This window comes from Electrona antarctica (assembly GCF_951216825.1).
Source record: "Electrona antarctica genome assembly, chromosome: 2".
In the NCBI taxonomy this organism is placed as follows: domain Eukaryota; kingdom Metazoa; phylum Chordata; class Actinopteri; order Myctophiformes; family Myctophidae; genus Electrona; species Electrona antarctica.
This window is the reverse complement of record NC_136807.1, coordinates 53654924-53676246: the sequence shown is the minus strand read 5'-3', so window position 1 is coordinate 53676246 and position 21323 is coordinate 53654924. Positions and strand designations below refer to the sequence as shown.

Below are 21323 nucleotides of genomic sequence, written 5' to 3'. Positions count from 1 at the left end.
GGTCGTCAAGACTAGGCATGTGCTACGGCTAAGATGGAGTCTGAAGGGGTGAGTCTAGGGCCTCTTTTAGACGGTGACCATCTCCAGATAAATCGGCAAAGTCCCGTTGCGATCTAATTTTTTATTGACCCTTTACATGAGAACACACACTTGATGAACGCTATAATGTCGCTAGGTGGCGGTAACGGGCTGCCAAATAGACCAGTCACCCACGTACAAGAAGAAGAACCAGGTAGCCCCCCCTTCACGCAACCCTATCAGGGGTTTGAATGATGCTTCCAGACCACGATGGGGTTGTGGCCGTCGCTCGCTGCCTGCTTTCTACTAACACATTGAGGTGACAGATACATTAGTCATTAGTCTACATAAACGCTGCTGCCACCTAACCTATCACAAGGCATTTCATGTACATCATGGTTTTACATTCACCATCGCTGATGAGCGGCGCTGGTTAGGAGGGAGGCTTGTTCATTGTAGGAACTAATAAACATATGCGTTGTGAGCCAAGATGTCACAGGTTTTACGAATCCACCGTTTTGCCTGTTTATATGGAGATCATAGGAAACAGCGTTCTCAAAGATTTCCACTCTGGGAGGTGGTTTCACTTTGTTGCTAAATTATACTTTATTTTACCGTTTCCTATGAATATCGTTCTCGTGTAAAGACCACCTAAGGAATAAATGTGTATTTCATTCTGATCTCTTGTGGAGCTATCATCAGGGGTGAAAGTGTGTTGGTACTAAGGATGTGAAGAGGAACCGGTGAATTGGTAATCGGTTTTAAAATTAACAATGTGATTTGCATCGATGCATAGACTCCTGGATCAATCTGAATGTACCATGAATCGGACTGGATCAATCTGAATGTACCATGAATCGGAGTAGATCAATCTGAATGTACCATGAATCGGACTAGGGTTCAGTTAAAACTAATCTAAGTTAAAAGTAATCTGGTCCATCAATGTTTCCATCATTCATTATGGAATTTAGAGCGCAATAAAAACTGCTGAGCTTTTTTAACCGATGTGAATACTTTATTTGCCATTGTTGAGAACTGCACCTGAGCACTACTGTGTGCACTAGCTTTTCATGTACCAGAGGAAACACTGCGTGAAACAAAAAAAATCAATCTTTACCGTTTCTCATTGTATCTTTTCTCTAGACTCCCTGCACATCCCTGTGTTCTCCTTAGACTCCCTGCACCTCCATGTGTGTAAAGAGGAGGTTTCTTCTGAAGAGGAGAGGATCTCCAGTCTGGTCCAGGAGAAACCAGAGCCTCCACCCATTAAAGATGAGCAGCAGGAGCTACTTCAAAGACCAGAAGAGGTCGATAGGCCAAGGCTGACATTACTAGCAGTGAAAAGTGAAGATGATGATGGTGAGAACAGAGACACAGAGCCTGTAGCCAGCAGCTCAACTGAACACATGAAAACACAAGCTGATGTAGAGGACTGTGGACCATCACAACCAGCTGGTGATGAGCAGCTCCTCTCGTCATACTGTTCTGACATCACTGAAGACTGTGATGAGTGGCAGCCCAGTGTAGATCAGTCACCTTTAAACACACTGAAGTCACACAAGACACAACGTGTGGAAGGACATAGATTGTCTTTGAGCAACAAGATGTCCCGGGACCTGAAACCATCGAAAGAAACTCACTCCATGCAGAGTCATACAGGGAAGACGAGTTTTAGTTGTGCAGTGTGTTGCAAAATGTTTAATCATGAGGGAAGTCTAAAAGGACACATGACGACCCATACAGGAGAAAAGCCAGTTACTTGTACAGTTTGTAGCAAAGGCTTTGGTGACAACAGTGATCTAAAAAGACACATGGTGACTCATACTGGAGAAAAGCCCTTCACTTGTAAAGTTTGTAACAAAGCCTTTGCTGAGTTGAGTGCTCTAAAAAAACACATGAGAACTCATACCGGAGAAAAGCCCTTAACTTGTAAAGTTTGTAACAAAGCCTTTTGTCAGTTGAGTAATCTAAAAACACACATGAGGACTCATACAGGAGAAAAGCCCTTCACTTGTAATGTTTGTCGCAAAGCCTTTGCTGTGTTGAGTAGTTTAAAAGTTCACAAGAGGACTCATACCGGAGAAAAGCCCTTCACTTGTAAAGTTTGTAGCAAAGCCTTTGGTGAGTTGAGTAATCTAAAAAGACACATGAGAACTCATACCGGAGAAAAGCCCCTCACTTGTAATGTTTGTCACAAAGCCTTTGCTGTGTTGAGTAGTTTAAAAGATCACATGAGGACTCATACCGGAGAAAAGCCCTTCACTTGTAATGTTTGTCACAAAGCCTTTGCTGTGTTGAGTAGTTTAAAAAAACACAAGAGGACTCATACCGGAGAAAAGCCTTTCACTTGTAAAGTTTGTAACAAAGCCTTTTGTCAGTTGAGTAATCTAAAAACACACATGAGGACTCATACAGGAGAAAAGCCCTTCACTTGTAATGTTTGTCGCAAAGCCTTTGCTGTGTTGAGTAGTTTAAAAGATCACAATAGGACTCATACCGGAGAAAAGCCCTTCACTTGTAATGTTGGTAGCAAAGCCTTTTGTCAGTTGAGTAATCTAAAAACACACATGAGGACTCATACAGGAGTAAAGCCCTTCACTTGTAAAGTTTGTAGGAAAGGCTTTGGTGACAGCAGTACTCTAAGAAATCACATGAGGACTCATACAGCATTTGGAAATATTTAGCTGAACCAGAGGGCATGGCCATCAGTATAATCCCCCTGTATCCACCTGTTTCCAGTGTCCTATGAGGCCTATGCGAAAGTTGTGCATAACTTCCTGATGATTTTGGTTTTGGTTTTGTTTTGTTTTAACCTAAGCTATCCGGATGGGGTAAACATTGCTAGGTATTCAGGCCATTCACCACAAATAAAGATGTTTATATTTTTTGAAATCCGAGTGCATGTGTTGTGTTTGCTCTGGATCATCTGCCTTGCATTTGGAGTGCTGCTGGATCACTGAATGAAACCCCGCCCAGTGGAGTGAACACAGGGTGTATCTGTCCTCCCATTGGCTAGTGCCTATCACTGCCGGGTCATAGTTCACCAATGCTGAACCCTAACATAGATAAACATAGATACAAAGCTAAATACCTCATTGGCCATTGCAATTCATTGGAGCGACCTGTATCACAGACAAGGCGGAAGTCAAGCGGGAGTGCAGAAGGTACACCAAAGGAATGTAATTTACAAAGATAGTCGATCCCGGGACAGAGAAGGGTCCATAAAAAAGATGATTTTCTCCTGATTTGTCTTTGCCAAAAAAAAGCCTTTTTAGCATGAACACCTTGGAAATATTGTGTCCCTTGTGGTGATTGGGCCCAGTATTTTGTTCAGTAACCATGGAGCTAAGGAATGGTTCATAAGCTGTGTTCACATAATCACGTTCATTCTCCCATTGGAAATGAACAGACTCCAACCTGCTTCCTGTCTCCTAAAAAGGTGTGTGCCCACGTTACGCAGATGCGACAAGTAATCCGGAGATCGCGAGTCTTGCTATTTCCGTCTTGGGGCACGCTGCCACTGAAGTGACCCGCCCCCATCTTCCTCTGATTGGCAGTGAGGTCTGCTGCGAGGTTACTCCGTCGTGGGAAATAAATAAATAATACAAGTACGAGAATGACAGCTTGGCACGCGCGACAGTAACTTTTATTTTTGTAGAAGAGGCAAACTAATATTGTTTATTCCGTTGGCCTGTTGTTTTGTATACATGTGTAAACTTGACAAAATGTTGTACTGTAACTAAAAGGGCCTCTTCCCTTGATCTTAATCTTTTTTAGTGTAACAGTATTAGTTTACTATAATTAGATTAATACACTATAATCAACCCTAACACTTTAATTTAGAACACAGCCAAATCAAATCATAGTACATACGTGTTCAATCAATTATTCAATCAAAGCAAATGGCACAAACAATATTAGTTTGCCAGTTGCTTCTTCTACAAAAATTAAAGTTACAATACAATTAAGTTAAGAGTACCCTTGCATCTCGGAGGACAGGCAAGACGGGCAGTGTCGGTAGGCCAATCAGAGGCAGGTGGGGCGTTACCATGTCTATAGAGCACCGAAGTCCTGACGTCACTGCCCTCTACTACCAGCAGAGGGCAGTGAGCGCCATGGTTCATGTATGTTTTTATAAGCATTGTACTCTCCATAGGGGGATTTTAGATCGCCTCATATAAGAACTGTGTTTGAAAAATAAACCGATCACCCGGGCCTTTTCACTCATATGGATATGAAGCATCGACTGAAGGTGGAAATGTACAAATATACCCAAAGAGTAACAAAATAAGCGTTGGAAACGAGCCAAACAACCCAGAGACTACATTTCCGGGTAGGCTGCTTTTGCCCGCAGCCCGTCGCACAACAGAAACTGAACGTTAATTACGTTTATTTTAATTTTATTGATATATAATGTATCGTGGTTAGTACTAGTCGAGTCACCACCAGCTGAGCTTACGTCAACGAGGAATCTCAGGAACGCAATATGTTGACAGCTGGGCGTGACGTATATGCTCAGCGACATTGCATTCATATGTAGTTTCAAGGCTTTTGCGGTCACATTAATTCCATTTTCTCTAGAAACTGGCTGTATCAAATATTAATGGACATCATTAACGACGCACAGCCACTCCCCTGACAGAAACGCCGAGGTGGTCGGTTTATTTTTCAAACACAGTTCTTATATGAAGCGACCTAAAATCGCCGTTTGGGGATCTCAATGCAAATAAACAAATACATGAACCTGGCGATTGACGACCTCTACTGAAAGTGACGTCAGACTTCGGAGCTCTATGCTCTGACGTAGAATAGATATACGCCCCAGAGCCGAAGGAGGCGTCTACCTTTCTATGTCTATAGTGATACAGACGCCCCAGAGTCAAAGGAGGCGTATACCTTTCTATGTCTATGGAGATACAGACGCCCCAGAGCCGAAGGAGGTGTCTACCATTCTTTGTCTATGAACCTGACGCGCCATTCTTCACACCAGTGCGCGCGCGTCATCTGTGTTAACTTGTAGCGTGGGGAGTGGACCTTCTTATAAGTGCTGTATTTCGGTGGGCGCATACGTTGTTCAGACATACTAACAGTCTGACAGGCATTAGTCCATGGCTCCCGACATGCATTGCTATTGCTGTTTATCCATTTAGGAGGCCGACTGAGGCCTATTCTAAAAAAAATCTTCTAAATACTAAAGGTTTTCTGAAAAACCTGTGTTCTATGTGAGTGGTTCTCAACCTTTTTCATGTCCAGGACCCCCAGATTTTTTCGTATTTGGCCGTGGGCCCCCATCTGAAAATATGTTTTTCTTGGGACCCCTCCAGAAGCATTTAAAGATTTGCGCTACATTTTCACGATTTTTCAAAAGAGCTTGTAGATCTGCTATTTTTCAATAGCTAAAGTATAATGTAACCCAGGTCATGGAAACTGGTTACTAATGAAGAAATGGAGCAAGTCTACCTAACTTGATTTTCCCCTGTCATGCTCCTGACAAATAGTCAGCCAAGGCCATGGAGACCGACAGGTGAATTTCACCCAATCAGACGACACACCTCAACTGCTTGCCCCGCCCTTCTCTGCTCCCCAGTCTCACACAGAAGCTGCACTGCACTGAAGAAGTCCCCCATGACAGAGAGAGAGAGGCACAGAGCCCAAACAGATACATAATTAGAACAATAAATAAGCTTATAAGCTAGAAAAGACAGCACACACACCTTGCCCATCAACTCATAGATCCCTGAGGGCTGAGAGTTTGTTCTGCTAAACATTGCTGTGTGTGACTGTGTGCTGGGGGTAGCTGCAGCATCACCATTACTGGTGATTGAGAGCACTTTATTTGCATACCATTGGTCAGGTTTTTTGGACGAGGCCAGAGTTTAGATCTACCAAGGATGGCGAGCGACTAACCTAGTAGGATTGCATGCGAAGACCATCTTTGATTTTCCTTGGAGATCGATTCACTCTGCAACAAGTCTGTGTGTTCTATCAGTGTGGTAGGACAGAACTGAGCACAATCACAGACCTTGAACACTAAACAGTGAACACTGCACAACATTCAGTGCACCACACTACTACACCCCGCAGTGTGGTTGGACTGTCACATTCATCCATTTGTGGTTTGCATTGGGTTCATTGACTGTATTGACACTGTACTGAATTGATGTATACTGTGTTTTGAATTGAAGGTAATTGTAATTTCATTCTGTATTGGGATTAAGAATTCATGGATCCATAGTTCATAAATATAAATACTTATTCCATACAGTTAAAAGGATATTTACAATTAAAAATATATCTATAGTTAAAAGGATACTAACTAAAAAGATACTTACCAGGGTGCACCCGAGGATGAAAACCAGTACGACACACAACAGTGTGTCGTCCATTTGCCGTGTTCCTAACTTGTTGTACCGGCTGTACCTTTAAAGATATTCAGTCGCCCTGGATTAAGTCCCATTCACCAAATGCCTAAATTGTAATTTGTAAAATTGTCAATCAATATTTGCAATCACGGCAGATTAAGCTAGGAGATAATTTCCATCAGTATAATCCCCAAACCATTTGGGTTATGTGGACTCTGAACTTGTCCTAGAAATTGTTAGATTTAATAACATCCCAGGCAGAGCTCCTGCGGACAGAGAGCGAAGAGGCCGAGGACTACAATCCAGAGCATGCCGAGCACACTGTAGCCTTGATCTTGCTCAAAACAGACAACACCAGCCAAGCAGCGAGTGAAGGCAGCCAGGGCTAACTACGCCGACAAGTACTGGTAGCAGGCTGCAGCAGACAATAATAACCTAAAACATGAACCTGGGTTGGGAAAAAAAAGAAAGAAAGAAAAAAGAAGTTGGCCTTTTTAAGTGAGGTGCCTTATTCAAGAGGGAAAAATTACCCCAGGCCTTAATAATAATAATAATAATAATGGATAAGCCATCGCGGACCACCCGAGGCATGATTCTTTTTTTAACAGCAACAAACAATGTGACCGGAATCGGACAAATAAAGCTTGTTTTGATTAGAATCGGAATCTTGGATTAGAATCCGGGATAAAAGGGTGTTGTGAGAGGGAGGATGACTGATTTAAGCAGTCACACCTGGCCTGAGTCAAACTAGAACTGGACTCATCCTCCCTCTCACAGGTGTTAATGGAAGTCAGTAGGCTACTCAGTTCAGAGTCCACATGAGCCCAAATAGTTTGGGCATTACGGATGGAAATGATCTCCTAGCTAAATCCACCGTGTTTGCAAAGATTGATTGACTGAATAGCTTTAAAGGTACAGCCAGTACGAACAGGTTAGAAACACTCCAAATGGACGACACACGACAAGACAGAGGCCTGTTGTGTCCACGTTAACGTGCCTGGACGTCATCCCAAATCCAACACTTAATCATTTTCATTGGTTCAAATGCGCATATATATGAAGATCACAACGGGTCGTGATGCAATGTGTTGTGAGCTTGTAGATCTAGTCAATAGTGTCGCAGTCCCGCCCCCGACGAGGGCACCGGAAGATAATTTCCCATACATTTTTCCATATATGTTTCGTCATTCTAAAAGGGGGTGGGACTTCGACGCTCTATACCTGTTCGTGGATATGAGAAAGTGCATGTGCACATGGGACTGGCCAGCACAGAATGACACACCATAGCCAATCACAGTGCAGAATGACACACCATAGCCAATCACAGTGCAGAATGCCGTCCACACATTTTGAGGAAACAATCTCTAGAAGTAGTAGTTAACACATTGACTCCCACAGGAAAACATAACAAGCATTGCTTCATTGCCGCAGTTTCAACTAACTTCCCCCTGAAAATAGTTCCATCGTTTGTGTCGAAAAATATTCCACCACCGCGACCCAAAACAATAACAAGAGCTCAATGCACGTGACCATTACGCACCATAGATTAACATGGTGCCTCAGTTTCCCAGAAGCCCTAGCAAGCCACTGACTCATCGATTTCTGCGTACGTTCTCCCAACGCGTCATCCTTGTCACTCTGTCCAAGGAAAACCCTGCAAGTCTTAAGTTATCAAAAGACGGCGAATTAAACATATAAAACAAAAGGAGAGTGTAAGTGTCCATGACACTTGGTATTTTAACTTCAACTACTAATCTAGTTTGAAGTGAATTTGTTTACATTTGGGTTACCTTTATTTTGGAACTTCCTGTATTTGGTTAACTTCCTGTCACTGCACAAACAGTACTTAGATGGGGCCTGCTAACCACACTCACACACACTCAGCCAGAGACAGCATGTTTGAAGCAGCAGAGCCACATGGTATGATATTTGTTTGCTACTTTATGTTTACCCAGTTGATTTGATATTGTTGAAACGTTTTGTAGCTTCAGTATAAAATATGTGAAGCCGTTTATATTGTTCACAGTGCCTGCTTTGCTGTGTCTGATGTGCCAACTGCCAAGTACCGGTTATCCTAGACCTAGAATACCTGTGATCATTTAATTAACTTCGTAAATTTTCATGTATCATAGGCATAGAACGGTCGCTACTGTCCCTGGTTGAATTCAATTGTGTGCGGCCTGAATGTGATAAATGCTCCGTTTGTACTCACCCATTAAATAATTCCAAAAACGTGGAGGGAAATATGGTCCTCTAGTTTTATATCCATGTGAAAGTTCTGGCACAAAACGTGTATTTAGTAAATTATCTCCACTTTTTCGAGAGATGCACACGGACGTCTTTCTCTCCGGCGAGACCGGACCGGAAGGATCGATGAACTGATTTTAGATACTTCCTGTTGTTTACCAAAGACGTCATCACAAATTGACAAGGGAAACACAAAAGTTTGGGTCACACAATTGGCAGGTGGTGTGATTAATTACCCAGCACCTATCGCAAGGCACCTGCCAATTGTGTGACCTAAACTTTTGTGATTCCCATGTCAATTGGTGATGAGTTTGACGTCTAAAATCAGTTCATCGATCATTCCAGTCCCCCCTCGCCGGAGAGAAAGACGTCCGTGTGCATCTCTTGAAAAAGTGGAGATAATTGACTAAATACACGTTTTGTGCCAGAACTTTCACATGGATATAAAACTAGAGGACCATATTTCATTCCACGTCTTTGGAATTATTTAATGGGTGAGTACAAACAGAGCATTTATCACATTAAGGCCGCCCAGTTAACGTCCGACATGAAAGTAACCGCGACCGTTCTATGGCTCTGTATGTGAAATACTGTATATACTGTATGTAACAACAGAGCCATTCTAGGGCTACGGTTATCCCAGGAGTGTTTGGTAGATAGTCTAGTAGCCAAAAAGTGAACCCGGACATGTTGAGTACACCAACGTTTTATGTTAGAAATGTTGAGTATGGGTCCCCAGCATGTAGAAACTGCCGGATGCTAACTTGCATATGTTGAGCAATTTTCCTTATTGGCATAATATGTGACCATACCATTAACAACCTATAGAAGGCAAAATATTCAAAGTTTCATCATGCTTTATCTAGCATGTGATGTGTCAAACTAGGGGGTTTTCCTGATGCTGAATCCATTCCAAGCATTAGTTTTGCAAAGAAACACTCATTGGGCTTAAAACGGCCATGCCCACTTGCCCAAATGTGCTGACATCATCAATTTGTGATGACGGCATTGGCCGTGTTTAGCCCAATGAGTGTTTTTTTTGCAAAACTAATGCTTGGAATGGATTCAGCATCATGCAACCCCCCTAGTTTGACATGTCACATGCTACATAAAGCATGATGACATTTTGAATATTTTGCCTTCTATATCTTGTAATTGGTATGGTCACATATTATGCCAATTATGAAAATTGCTCAACATATGCAAGTTAGCATCCGGCAGTTTCTACATGCTGGGGATCCATACTAAAACCTTGGTGTACTCAACATGTCCGGGTACACAATGGGGCTCTATGGGATGGCTACTAGACTAAGAAGTTCAAGGTGGCTTTCTATCCAACCCTTAGCCCCTCGATTAGCGGAGTGAGGTACATGTTTGTTTGTTTTGGAGTTTAATTTGATTTACTTTGGGATCGAATTAATTGTAACTTGTTTTGGTATTTAATTTGGTCATGGTGTATTTTTGCTTTGGTATTTTATTGGTCTTATAATTGACATGAATTGAGTTGTTATATCACTGCAGTATGATTGACCATAAATTAACCATTTTATTGTTGTACAAACTAAAGTGATGAATTTACTGCACAGCCTTTATTAGTGAAACTATACAATGATTTGATTATATTGTAACTTATATTGTATTTTATTTTGTTTTATAGTTTTCACGGTGTTGGATCAAATAAACACACCCGTCGAGACCACCCAACTTTGTCATTCTTTCATCAATCGAGGGCGCTTACAGAGAGTTTAGCGTGTTCCGCAGTGAAAGACAATGGGGAAAAAAGTCATGTTTAGCGTGGATCGCAGTGAATGTGTTAAACATTCCGTATAATAAACGTTTTAGTGACATCATGTGTGACAATATATCATCATCATCATCATACTTTACTGTACCGGAGACGAGGGCATGCATATGGCGGCATGACACTGAGTTGGCCATTCAGATTCAGATATGTTTTTTTGCCATTTTGGAATTTGTATTGACATTGCGTGTGTGCATTTCTCATTCCTTTTTTCACATATAACAAAAATAACAACAACACAAATACAACACCGTGCAAGAAGTATAATTATAAAGTGCAGAGTTTATGGAACATGTCCGGTGACACTCCCTAGGGGGGCAGGGTCATTTGTCAGAGCCATCTGATGATACACGAAAGAAGAACAAGCTGTAGGGCATTTGGGGAGTATAAAAGGAACTCCAGGAGGCTACAACGGCTCTGTGAGTCAAACTGGGGTTTCCATTGCAATGATCAAGTCATGTGAGTTTAGCTCCTTTACTCGAGTAAAAACGCTCATACTGTTAAGCCTGACTTCTTGTTTTGCCTCATTTGTGTATTGAATGTGGAAGGGGAGGTGACAAACTGACATATTGAGCCTACGACACACAGTATGGCATCCCGCTAGTATCCTAGTATATTTACTGTTATATTGTATTGTTTGTGATATGGATCCTCCTGGGTCTGAAATAAAGATTGATTGATATTCCCCTTCACATTCAGTAGATCTCATGATGCTTTGTGGCCAGATGTAATTTCCTGGGGTCTGGTAGGACAGGGGTTCTCAACCCGTGGGTCGCGAACAATCTGGGGGTCGTCAAATTATTTTGGGGCGTCCCCGGCCAAAAACGTTGAGAACCCCTGTGGTAGGACAATAACAAAAAAACAAAAACAAAAAACATTTAGCCACTTGTTCGAATGCCCTGTCAAAAATAGCTTAAATCTCTAAAATGAAAGTAAGTATTCATAGGTACTGTAATATGGTTTCTGGATGTTGTATTTGCTGGTCCAAAATGTAACATTGACGATGTGGTATTGAAGTGCAATTTTATTTCTGCCTCTTGGCCAGTTCCCACTTGTAAAAGAGACGCAGTCTCAATGTGTTTTTACTGATTAAATAAAGGTTAAAAAAATAAATATATATATATATATATATATATATATATATATATATATATATACTTTAAATTGCTCTAATAACATGAACCTGGGTTGGGAAAAAAAGAAAGAAAGAAAGAATGAAGATAATGCAATTTGTATACAGAGATATGAGGACTTTATTTGATTAATTTTATTTTAAAAGAAATATACTCTCTCACACTTGTGCCAGTTATAACCCAATGATTTGTAGGCCTATAGGCCTATTTGTTAATGTTTGGTTGATTTGGTTGTTGTAGTTTTTGTGTTATTTGTTTCTATTCCTTTGTTGTTAAAGTGTATATAACATCGTATTGTGTCTAGGACCTTCTCGAAAAAGACATAGGCCTAAGGGGTTATTATTCCTATAAATAATTAAAATCATCAATCACCATCCTTGTATTCAGTAACAGTTACACACCTCCTCCACCAGGTGGCGAAAAGCAGCAGCAGCTGCATCCTTTGCTGCGCATGCTCGTGACACGTTGACACGGAAGTAAATGTGTGTGGTTTTATTTTCAACCGTAATGGCGGAATCGGCGAAGTGGAAAGTTGTGGAACCTCTTTGTTTGTGATCCTCGACGTAAGAAAAGACACATTTTACACATTATTAGTATATTACAGGAACCGAGAGCTTTACACATTTGAAAATGTCTCCTAAAGGAGGTAAAAGGAGTCAAATGGAGTTTGTACGGCTGAAGATAAATGAACACATGACGTCGGTGGGAGAGGAGATATTGTGTGTTTTGGACAAACAGCGTGGTGTTGATGTTTGTAGTGTGACGCTTAATGTCAGAGTGTATGTGTTGGAGCGCCTCAGCGCGGTGGGAGAGTTCATGTACAACCTCTTCCAGACAGAGATGGAGACACTAGCAACTCTCCTGGAGAAACAGAACAAACTGCTGGACGTGATGCTACAGCCACACCTCAGACTACACAGAGCAGGTTGGTAAACATGGTTACATTTCGTGCGTGCGTGTGTGTGTGCGTGTGTTTGGTGGGCGATTCTCATGAGTTTTTTTTCAACTGTTTTAAATCACCTATTAATTCTAATCTAACAAGAGTAAAGTAAGTCAACTACTAGCCCCTCTCGGGACCCCCGTAAAGTTTCTGACATTTGGATGTTTACGTCTTTACGGAGGGTCCCTTTGCATCTATCCCACGTGAAATACATACCGTCGGAAAAGGTCGTGCTGCGGCCTTTGGGTGGTGGTGAGATGTTTCAAAAGAGTATGTCTGCTATAGGAGACAACGGAAACCTCAGCGAATTTTCATTTGGCGCAGAAGCCGTTTAAGTATTTTTAATCTTTGTTTGACCGTTTTGGCTGCTGTGAAATTCTCTCTTCCTTACGTCCTTGACTTCCTAATTGACATCCCATTGTACCGCCTCCAGCACCGGGGCTGGCTAGCTGCGCGTCCCTACGTTCCTGCCTCTGATCTGCTCTGTCTCAGCTAGCCAGCCCCATTTCGCGTGGAATAGATGCAAAGGGACCCTCCGTAAAGACGTGAACATCCAAATGTCAGAAACTTCACGGGGGTGCCGAGAGGGGCTAGTCAACTACATCATGACGTCCGACAGTGTTCTTAGTTGACGACAATGTAACAGACACTGCGTGCAGATTGTGTAGTAGTAGTTTATTTTGGCCATAGAAAAGAACATTGCGTGGATTCGAGGGACACACACCCTTCCTATGCCCAGCTTTCATGGTTTGTGTGAACACAAACATTGGCTTGTGATTGGCTGATCACCCCATAGCGATGATTTGATTGGCTGAGCAAAGTACATATTGAAGATAAATGTGAGGGTAGAAAAGTGACAATGCCAAAAGTGATTGGCCGGAATGACATTAGTGATGATTTCATTGGTTGAGCACGGAATGTGATGTATAATGATGTATGATGATAAGAGCGCCCCTCACTGGGAACAAAAATGGATTTGATCTAAAGGTGTTGCCTGAAGCCAATTACTTATTTTTCTATCCTTTTCACAATAAAAGCAAACTTAATGAAAACAATCACACTTGTGTGATGTGAGGGATGCTCTTATCATCCTAAATGGTAAATGTTGCATTTATATAGCGCCTTTATCCAAGGCGCTTTACATAAGATTGTGCATTACATTCACCCATTCACACACACACATTCACACACTGATGGCGGCAGAAACCATGCAAGGCACCAACCAGTGTCTTGCTCAAGGACACTGCAACACTAACTCTGGGGGAGCCCGGGTTGGAACTGGCAACCTTGTGGTTACCATCCGGCCACAAGTAATAAGGAATCAGCGCACAACAATAACATTGAAAGTTTTAGACTCGCGGTGCGAACTGATCACGTGCTGTAATGCTCGTTTGAGTACATGTAGAGAGCCTCCATGTGTCTTGGAGAATGTTGAAGGATATGTTATTTTGTCAGCTGACGCCCAAAAGCCACACAGCGTTTATTTAACACTAGCGCGTCGGAGCGGTCAGGCTGACCGATTTTGAAATTTTGAAGTGGATTTTCTTTGCCCATGAAGTCCTGAGAAAGTTCCCCTTGCATGACTTTTTCTAAATGTTCGATTCAAACCAGCTCTGTTTTTTTTTTCATCTGAAACGTTTTGGAAATATGATTTTAGACATAATTCTACTAAAATGTCTGCTCTTTTTCGGTCCGTGGGACCGCTCTTAGAGCCCTCACCCTTTCTCCCCCACAAGCAGTGCTTTTCACACCTCCCTCCCGGCTGGAGACGGGCATTGTTCAAGCTAATGTGTCATTTGCATTCCAACTAGCCTTCCACATGTAGGCAAACTTACATTACAAACTTACATAAACTAAATGTTGTTTTAGATGTTATATTTGTTATATGCGGTTTGCAGAAATAACGATGTCTGACTTTATTTCTCGAAACGGAAAAAGAAATATGGTGTGTGGTATTGTTTCCACCAAGCGCATAGCTCAATAGATATAAATACATGTTGACTATACACGCCATCTTTAGCATAATTATGTTGGAATAATAAAGTTTATAGCATTGTGACTATGTCGCGCATATTCATTTCATATATCAGCGCATCAAAAATATGGTGAAATATGGTGTATTGACTGACTGGCGTATTGTTTCAACCAAACGCATAGCTCAATAGATATAAATACATGTTGACTATACACGCCATCTTTATAGCATAATTATGTAAGGTGGCGATGATAAAAATGAATCAATTATCCTGGAATAATAAAGTTTATAGCATGGTCTGTTTGACCCGACCGACATTTCCTTGGAGCGAGAATGTTCGCCGATGCGCGAATCAGCGCGATGCCAAATAAAAATGACAGTGTTTGAAATCAGTCCAACCCGATAGACGTCCCGAACTTCTAAATGTTTTGTCAGTAAGAAGAACAGTTCTGTCCGTCCTTCGTCTGTAAACTTTTCTGCACGCGACCAGTGGAACTGATTTTCACGCATCACGGCTCTCTTTTTTTCTCTCTCCCTCTCTCTCTCTCCCTCTCTCGTGGAGAGGGAGAAAATATCCAAGTAACTGACGGTGAGGTATGCGGAAGTGCATTTTAGATAACGCTGTAGCACTATTTGTGGCGGTGATGCGTCACATGACTTGATCTATCCTATGGTGTATATATAAACCGTGCTGCTGCTACGGACCTTTCTGCTGGCACAATAAATCAAATATATATAAATGACATCGATCATAGGCGGCGGGTATGTAAGGCTAGGCCAGGCTTAGCCTTCCCAAAAATTAGGCTGGGTATTTTTAAAATATATATAGGCTAATATGTGCGCAGCATTAGAAGGCTAGCCGCTCCCAAACTCCCAACTCCTTTGTCTGTAGCCTAAACTTTTCTGATTTGCACGCACGCACGCACAGCTCTTTCCTTTTTTTGGCACAATCAATCAAATATATATTAATTACATCGATGTTTCCCCCTCTATATAAAATGACAATATATAACTAATGTCGTATTTCGTCTGAGCAATGTGCCTGGCTCTGGCAATAACGTGTGGTAGCCTATTGTATTGGCTCAATACAAAGTCGGACAGTGTTTGCTGCGCAAGGGTATTCAATAAAGCGCTCACACCGTCACTATAATTATAGTTTGGTAAACTGAAATAAAAAATAACTTTGAGTTGTCCTGTCTAGTTGAAACTGCTGCCTTGAATTCGTTGGAATGTAACATTTAGAAGACAATGGCAAGCCGTCAACGGGTGCAGAGAGAGGTGTGAAGATCATTAGACAGTGGGGGAGACAATGGCCAATCAAATAGTACGAAAAACACCGGTCAGCCTGACCGTTAGCCGTCATATTAGTAGTGCATTTTTTTCAGACATCCTAGTGTTAATTGATGCCAACAATCATTACGTGTCCTTTTTGCATGATTTTATTTACCTCTGACGAGAGTGAACAACGTACGCGTTTCGGCCTGGTTGGCCTTCCTCAGCTAACAACACGCCGACTACTAGACGATGCGTATCATGATCTGTTTGCAACATAACTGGGGCTGGCTGCGCAATGTGACACTTGGTGGAGAAAGCCTCGCAGACAATACCACTGCCCATTTTATTTTTTATGTTTTTGCAATGGCAGGTTCGTCTGGCTACGCGAGACTAGTGAAGAGTGCCATCCTACTGCTGTCGCGTACAGATTAACACATGTATTTAGTTTTGAGTGTTCATTTGAGTCCATTGCAGAGCTTTGTGTGTCCCTGGCTGGCTGGCTGTGTCCATCCGAGCAGGAAAATAGTGTTTGGTTGGGTTTCACCACCAAGTGTCACATATTAACTGTATATATGATGATTTCGGGTGGTGCAGTACAGTACAGTACAGTACAGTACAGTACAGTACAGTACAGTACAGTACAGTACAGTACAGTACAGTACAGTGACACCCGGGGACCGCCAGCCGGTAACTCTGTCATTTCTCGACCATTTCGGACGCGGGGCGGCTCGCCGGAACCGGCCTGCCACCCTGGGCAGGCCCTCCTGTGGGTCTGGAAGTTCCGGGGACCCCCACACAGTTTTGCACCAATACTGTGCTCTCCTGTCAACTGATTGAAAAAGTAAAAGAGTAAAATAGATCGACACGTCTGTAAATGGCCACGACACGCCGACTCGCCAAATATGAGTCGTTTAACATCCCTAATTGAAGCCATTATTCGTGTCCCATCATAAAGTCCTCATCCATGTCACATCAAAGTCCTCATTGTTAAAGTCCTTATTGTATTCCTTCATTCCAGACCAGTGTGTGGAGTCCAGTCTGCAGGTGAAGATCAGTCCTCCAGACACCACTGTTTCTATTAAACAGGAACCTGAAGACCACCTTAAACAGGAACCTGAAGACCACATAGATCTCAGTAAGTTTCAAGCTTTACTATTTAGGCATTTAGCAGATGCTCTTTGTCCAGAGCAACTTACAGTAAGCAAGGTAAGCACATTCATCAAATGTATAGAGACAGTGTAGTATCTCAGTGATCTAGCATCATACTGTAGGTAAACCATGAACCTAGCATAAGTCTAAATCTAAACACTAATATCACACAATAAATAATCTGTACATTGAAACTAGACAAACTGTAGGATGCCAGGTCAACAAATGAACCCAGCATATGTCTAAATAACATGCTATTCTAAACAAGTAAGACGCGTGAACGCGGGAAGCGAACGCAGCTGTTGTGGCAGTCTGACACACACACAGACCCTTGTTTTCTCTTTTTTTTTTTTTTTTTTTAAAGATTCAAGTCTTTAAGTTTTTTTTTTTAAAGATTCTTTAAAGTTTTCTACTGTGTGTGTGTGTGTGTGTGTGTGTGCGTGCGTGTGCGCGTGCGTGCGTGTTATTTTTGTGTGTGATAAAGTTGCACCCTCTGGTGGCGGGCAGGTGGTGTTACAGCGTGACAGACAGACAGACAAGCCAGGCAGGCTTCTATAGTAATCGCTCACTGAATTCGCAATTACATTTTAACCTCTGCATACCCCTGCATGGTCATAAAGACTAGTCATGTGCTACGGCTAAAATTGAGTCTGAAGGGGTGAGTCTAAGGATTATGGCAGAAATATGTATTTTATTCTGATCTCTTGTGGAGCTATCATCAGGGGTGAAAGTGTGTCGGTACTAAGGATGTGAAGATGAACCGATGAATCGGTAATTGGTTTTAACATTAACAATGTGATTTGCATCTATGCGTGACTCCTGGATCAATCTGAATGTACCAATAATCTGACTAGATCAATCTGAATGTACCATTAATCGTATTAGATCAATCTGAATGTACCATGAATCGGACTAGGGTTTTGTTAAAACATCAGTAATCTGGTCCATCAGTGTTAACATCATTCATTAGGGAATTTAGAGGGCAATAAAAACAGCTGAGCTTTTTTAACCGATGTGAATACTTTGTTTTCCATTGTTGAGAACTGCACCTGAGCACTACTGTGTGCACTAGCTTTTCATGTAACAGAGGAAACACTGCATGAAAAGAAAATCAAACTTTTACCGTTTCTCATTGTCTTTTCCCTGCACCTCCCTGTCTTTTCCCTAGACTCCCTGCACCTCCCTGTGTTTTCCCTAGACGTCCTGCACCTCCCTGTGTGTAAAGAGGACGTTTCCTCTGAAGAGAGTAGCTCCAGTCTGGTCCAGGAGGAACCAGAGCCTCCACACATTAAAGATGAGCAGGAGGAGCTACTTCAAAGACCAGAAGAGATTGATAGGCCAATGCTGACATTACTAGCAGTGAAACGTGAAGATGATGATGATGGTGAGAACAGAGACACAGAGCCTGTAGCCAGCACCTCAACTGAACACATGGAAACACAAGCTGATGTAGAGGACTGTGGACCATCACAACCAGCTAGTGATGAGCAGCTCCTCTCTTCACACTGTTCTGAATCTGACATCACTGAAGACAGTGATGAGTGGCAGCCCAGTGTAGATCAGTCACCTTTAAACACACTGAAGTCACACAAGACACAACATGTGGAAGGACAGAGATTGCCTATGAGCAATATGTCCCGGGACCTGAAACCATCGATAGAAACTCACTCCATGCAGAGTAGCACAGGGAAGAAAGGTTTTAGTTGTGCAGTGTGTTACAAAATGTTTAATCATGAGGGAAGTCTAAAAAGACACATGCTGACTCATACAGGAAAAAAGCCCTTCTCTTGTAAAGTTTGTAGCAAAGCCTTTGGCGACTTGAGTAATCTAAAAACACACATGAGAACTCATACTGGAGAAAAGCCCTTCACTTGTAAAGTTTGTAGCAAAGCCTTTGGTCAGTTGAGTACTCTAAAAAAACACATGAGAACTCATACCGGAGAAAAGCCCTTCACTTGTAAAGTTTGTAGCAAAGCCTTTGGTCAGTTGAGTACTCTAAAAACACACATGAGAACTCATACCGGAGAAAAGCCCTTCACTTGTAATGTTTGTAGCAAAGCCTTTGCTTTGTTGAGTAGTCTAAAAAAACACATGAGAACTCATACCGGAGAAAAGCCCTTCACTTGTACTGTTTGTAGAAAAGCCTTTGGTGTGTTGAGTGCTCTAAAAACGCACATGAGGACTCATACCGGAGAAAAGCCCTTCACTTGTAATGTTTGTAGAAAAGCCTTTGGTGATTTGAGTAATCTAAAAAAACACATGAGAACTCATACCGGATAAAAGCCCTTCACTTGTAATGTTTGTAGCAAAGCCTTTGGTGTGTTGAGTGCTCTAAAAAGACACATGTGACTCATACCGGAGAAAAGCCCTTCACTTGTAATGTTTGTATCAAAGCCTTTGGTCAGTTGAGTACCCTAAAAAGACACATGAGGACTCATACAGCAAGGGGAAATAACTAGTTGAACCAGAGGGCATGGCCATCAGTATAATCCCCCTGTATCCACCTGTTTCCAGTGTCCTATGAGCCCTTGTGTGAAAGTTGTGCATAACTTCCTGATGATTTTTATTGGTTTTGTTTTGTTTTGTTTTAACCTAAGCTATCCGGATGGGGTAAACAGTGCTAGGTATTCAGGCCATTCACCACAAATAAAGAGGTTTACATTTATTGAAATCCGAGTGCATGTGTTGTTTTTGCTCTGGATCGTCTGCCTTGCATTTGGAGTGCTGCTGGATCACTGAATGAAACCCCGCCCAGTGGAGTAAACACAGGGTGGATCTGTCCTCCCATTAGCTAGTGCCTATCACTGCCGGGTCATAGTTCACCAATGCTGAACTATGACCCTAAAGCCAAATTCCAATACCCGAAATCTCAGCCACTCCCACTCGCTCACTCGGGGTCATTCCAGCTTGACCCGTGGTGAAAATCAACCAAACGCCATTTTCGTACAGCCAGCCAGCCAGCCAGGGAGACACAGCTGTCTATAGGACTGGTTGAACCACTCAAAAAGATCAGATGTTTTCCAAATGGTAGAGGGAACGTACTGTGTGTGTGTGTGTGTGTGTGTGTGTGTGTGTGTGTGTGTGTGTGTGTGTGTGTGTGTGTGTGTGTGTGTGTGTGTTGCTCTAGGCTAGTGCACGTCTCGCCGTGTGTGCGGTTTTTACATCCTGCTTGTGCACAGAGAGGATGATTCGAGAAGTGCCATAGGCTCACGGAAGCCTTTCCCCTCGATCACCTTGGCCGTCAACTCTGCACACACTATGCGCAAGCAGGAACTCAGGGAGTAAACAAAACGGTGCACACGACGAGTGACATGCATTGCACAAGAGCAGCTGACAGCGTTGACGACAGAGTCCTATATGTGAAAATAACCGCTCACTATTTTGGGCTGTGAAGAGTTAAGGCCTATTCATAGTTCAGTTTTCGGTGAAGAGGTGACCACCGAAACGGTGTTTAGTAAAAACAGAGAGATGTGTTGTGTGAGCGGTGACCACCATGGCGTGACGTCATGTTGTAGTTTTCGGTCACCTCTTCACCGAAAACTGGACTATGAATAGACCTTTAATACAATACCACTGCATGAATTATATTTATTTTTTGCAATGGCAGATTCGTCTGGCTACGCGAGGCTAGTGAAGAATGCCATCCTACTGCTGTAGCGTACGGATTAACACATTTATTTAGTTTTGAGTGTTGAAACCACTCCATTGCGGAGCATTGTGTGTCCCTGGGCCCCTGGCTGGCTGGCTGGGTCCATCTGAGCACAAACATAGCATTTGGTTGGCTTTCACCACCAAGTGTCACATTAATGCTGACATTACTAGCAGTGAAAAGTGAAGATGATGATGGTGAGAACAGATACACAGAGCCTGTAGCCAGCACCTCAACTGAACACATGAAAACACAAGCTGCTTTAGAGGACTGTGTACCATCACAACCAGCTAGTGATGACCAGCTCCTCTCTTCACACTGTTCTGAATCTGACATCACTGAAGATAGTGATGAGTGGGAGCCCAGTGTAGATCAGTCTCCTTTAAACACACTGGAATCACACAAGACACAACATGTGGAAGGACAGAGATTGTCTTTGAGCAACAAGATGTCCCAGGACCTGAAACCATCGAAAGAAACTCATCCCATGCAGAGTCGCACAGGGAAGACAAGTTTTATTTGTACAGTAGGCTATGTACAGTATGTGGGAAATGTTTGAATAGCAAGGTAAATCTGAAGAAGCACATGATAATTCACACCGATAAGACAAGTTTTAGTTGTACAGTCTGTGGAAAAATGTTTAATCGAAGGGGAAATTTAAAAAAAAACACATGCAAACTCATACAGGGGAAAATCCATTCACTTGTACACTTTGTAGCAAAGGCTTTCGCGACAATGGTAATCTAAAAAGACACATGAGAACTCATACAGGGG

At 42.4% G+C, this 21323-nt stretch overlaps 2 protein-coding genes across 2 annotated transcripts in view; both read left to right on the top strand.

Moving 5' to 3' along the window:
* Window positions 1–21323, top strand: part of LOC306934163 (uncharacterized protein) — a gene marked incomplete at its 3' end in the record, with an annotated part of 363058 nt that overhangs the window by 280226 nt on the left and 61509 nt on the right. The gene's annotated exons all lie outside the window — the stretch shown is intronic.
* On the top strand, window positions 12057–19546 carry LOC306936691 (uncharacterized protein). The gene is made up of 3 exons (XM_079520296.1): window positions 12057–12486; window positions 16770–16886; window positions 18069–19546. The coding sequence occupies exons 1-3, from the start codon at window positions 12192–12194 to the stop codon at window positions 19178–19180; spliced, it is 1524 nt and encodes a 507-aa protein (XP_079376422.1). The 5' UTR covers window positions 12057–12191; the 3' UTR covers window positions 19181–19546.

What these genes read in the sequence shown, in the direction of transcription:
- LOC306936691 (XM_079520296.1), top strand. Translation starts at nt 12,192, where the DNA reads ATGTCTCCTAAAGGAGGTAAAAGGAGTCAAATGGAGTTTGTACGGCTG. An exon ending in CCTCAGACTACACAGAGCAG is followed by an intron (nt 12,487 to 16,769) that starts GTTGGTAAACAT and finishes CCTTCATTCCAG; the next exon opens with ACCAGTGTGTGGAGTCCAGT. An exon ending in TGAAGACCACATAGATCTCA is followed by an intron (nt 16,887 to 18,068) that starts GTAAGTTTCAAG and finishes TCTTTTCCCTAG; the next exon opens with ACTCCCTGCACCTCCCTGTG.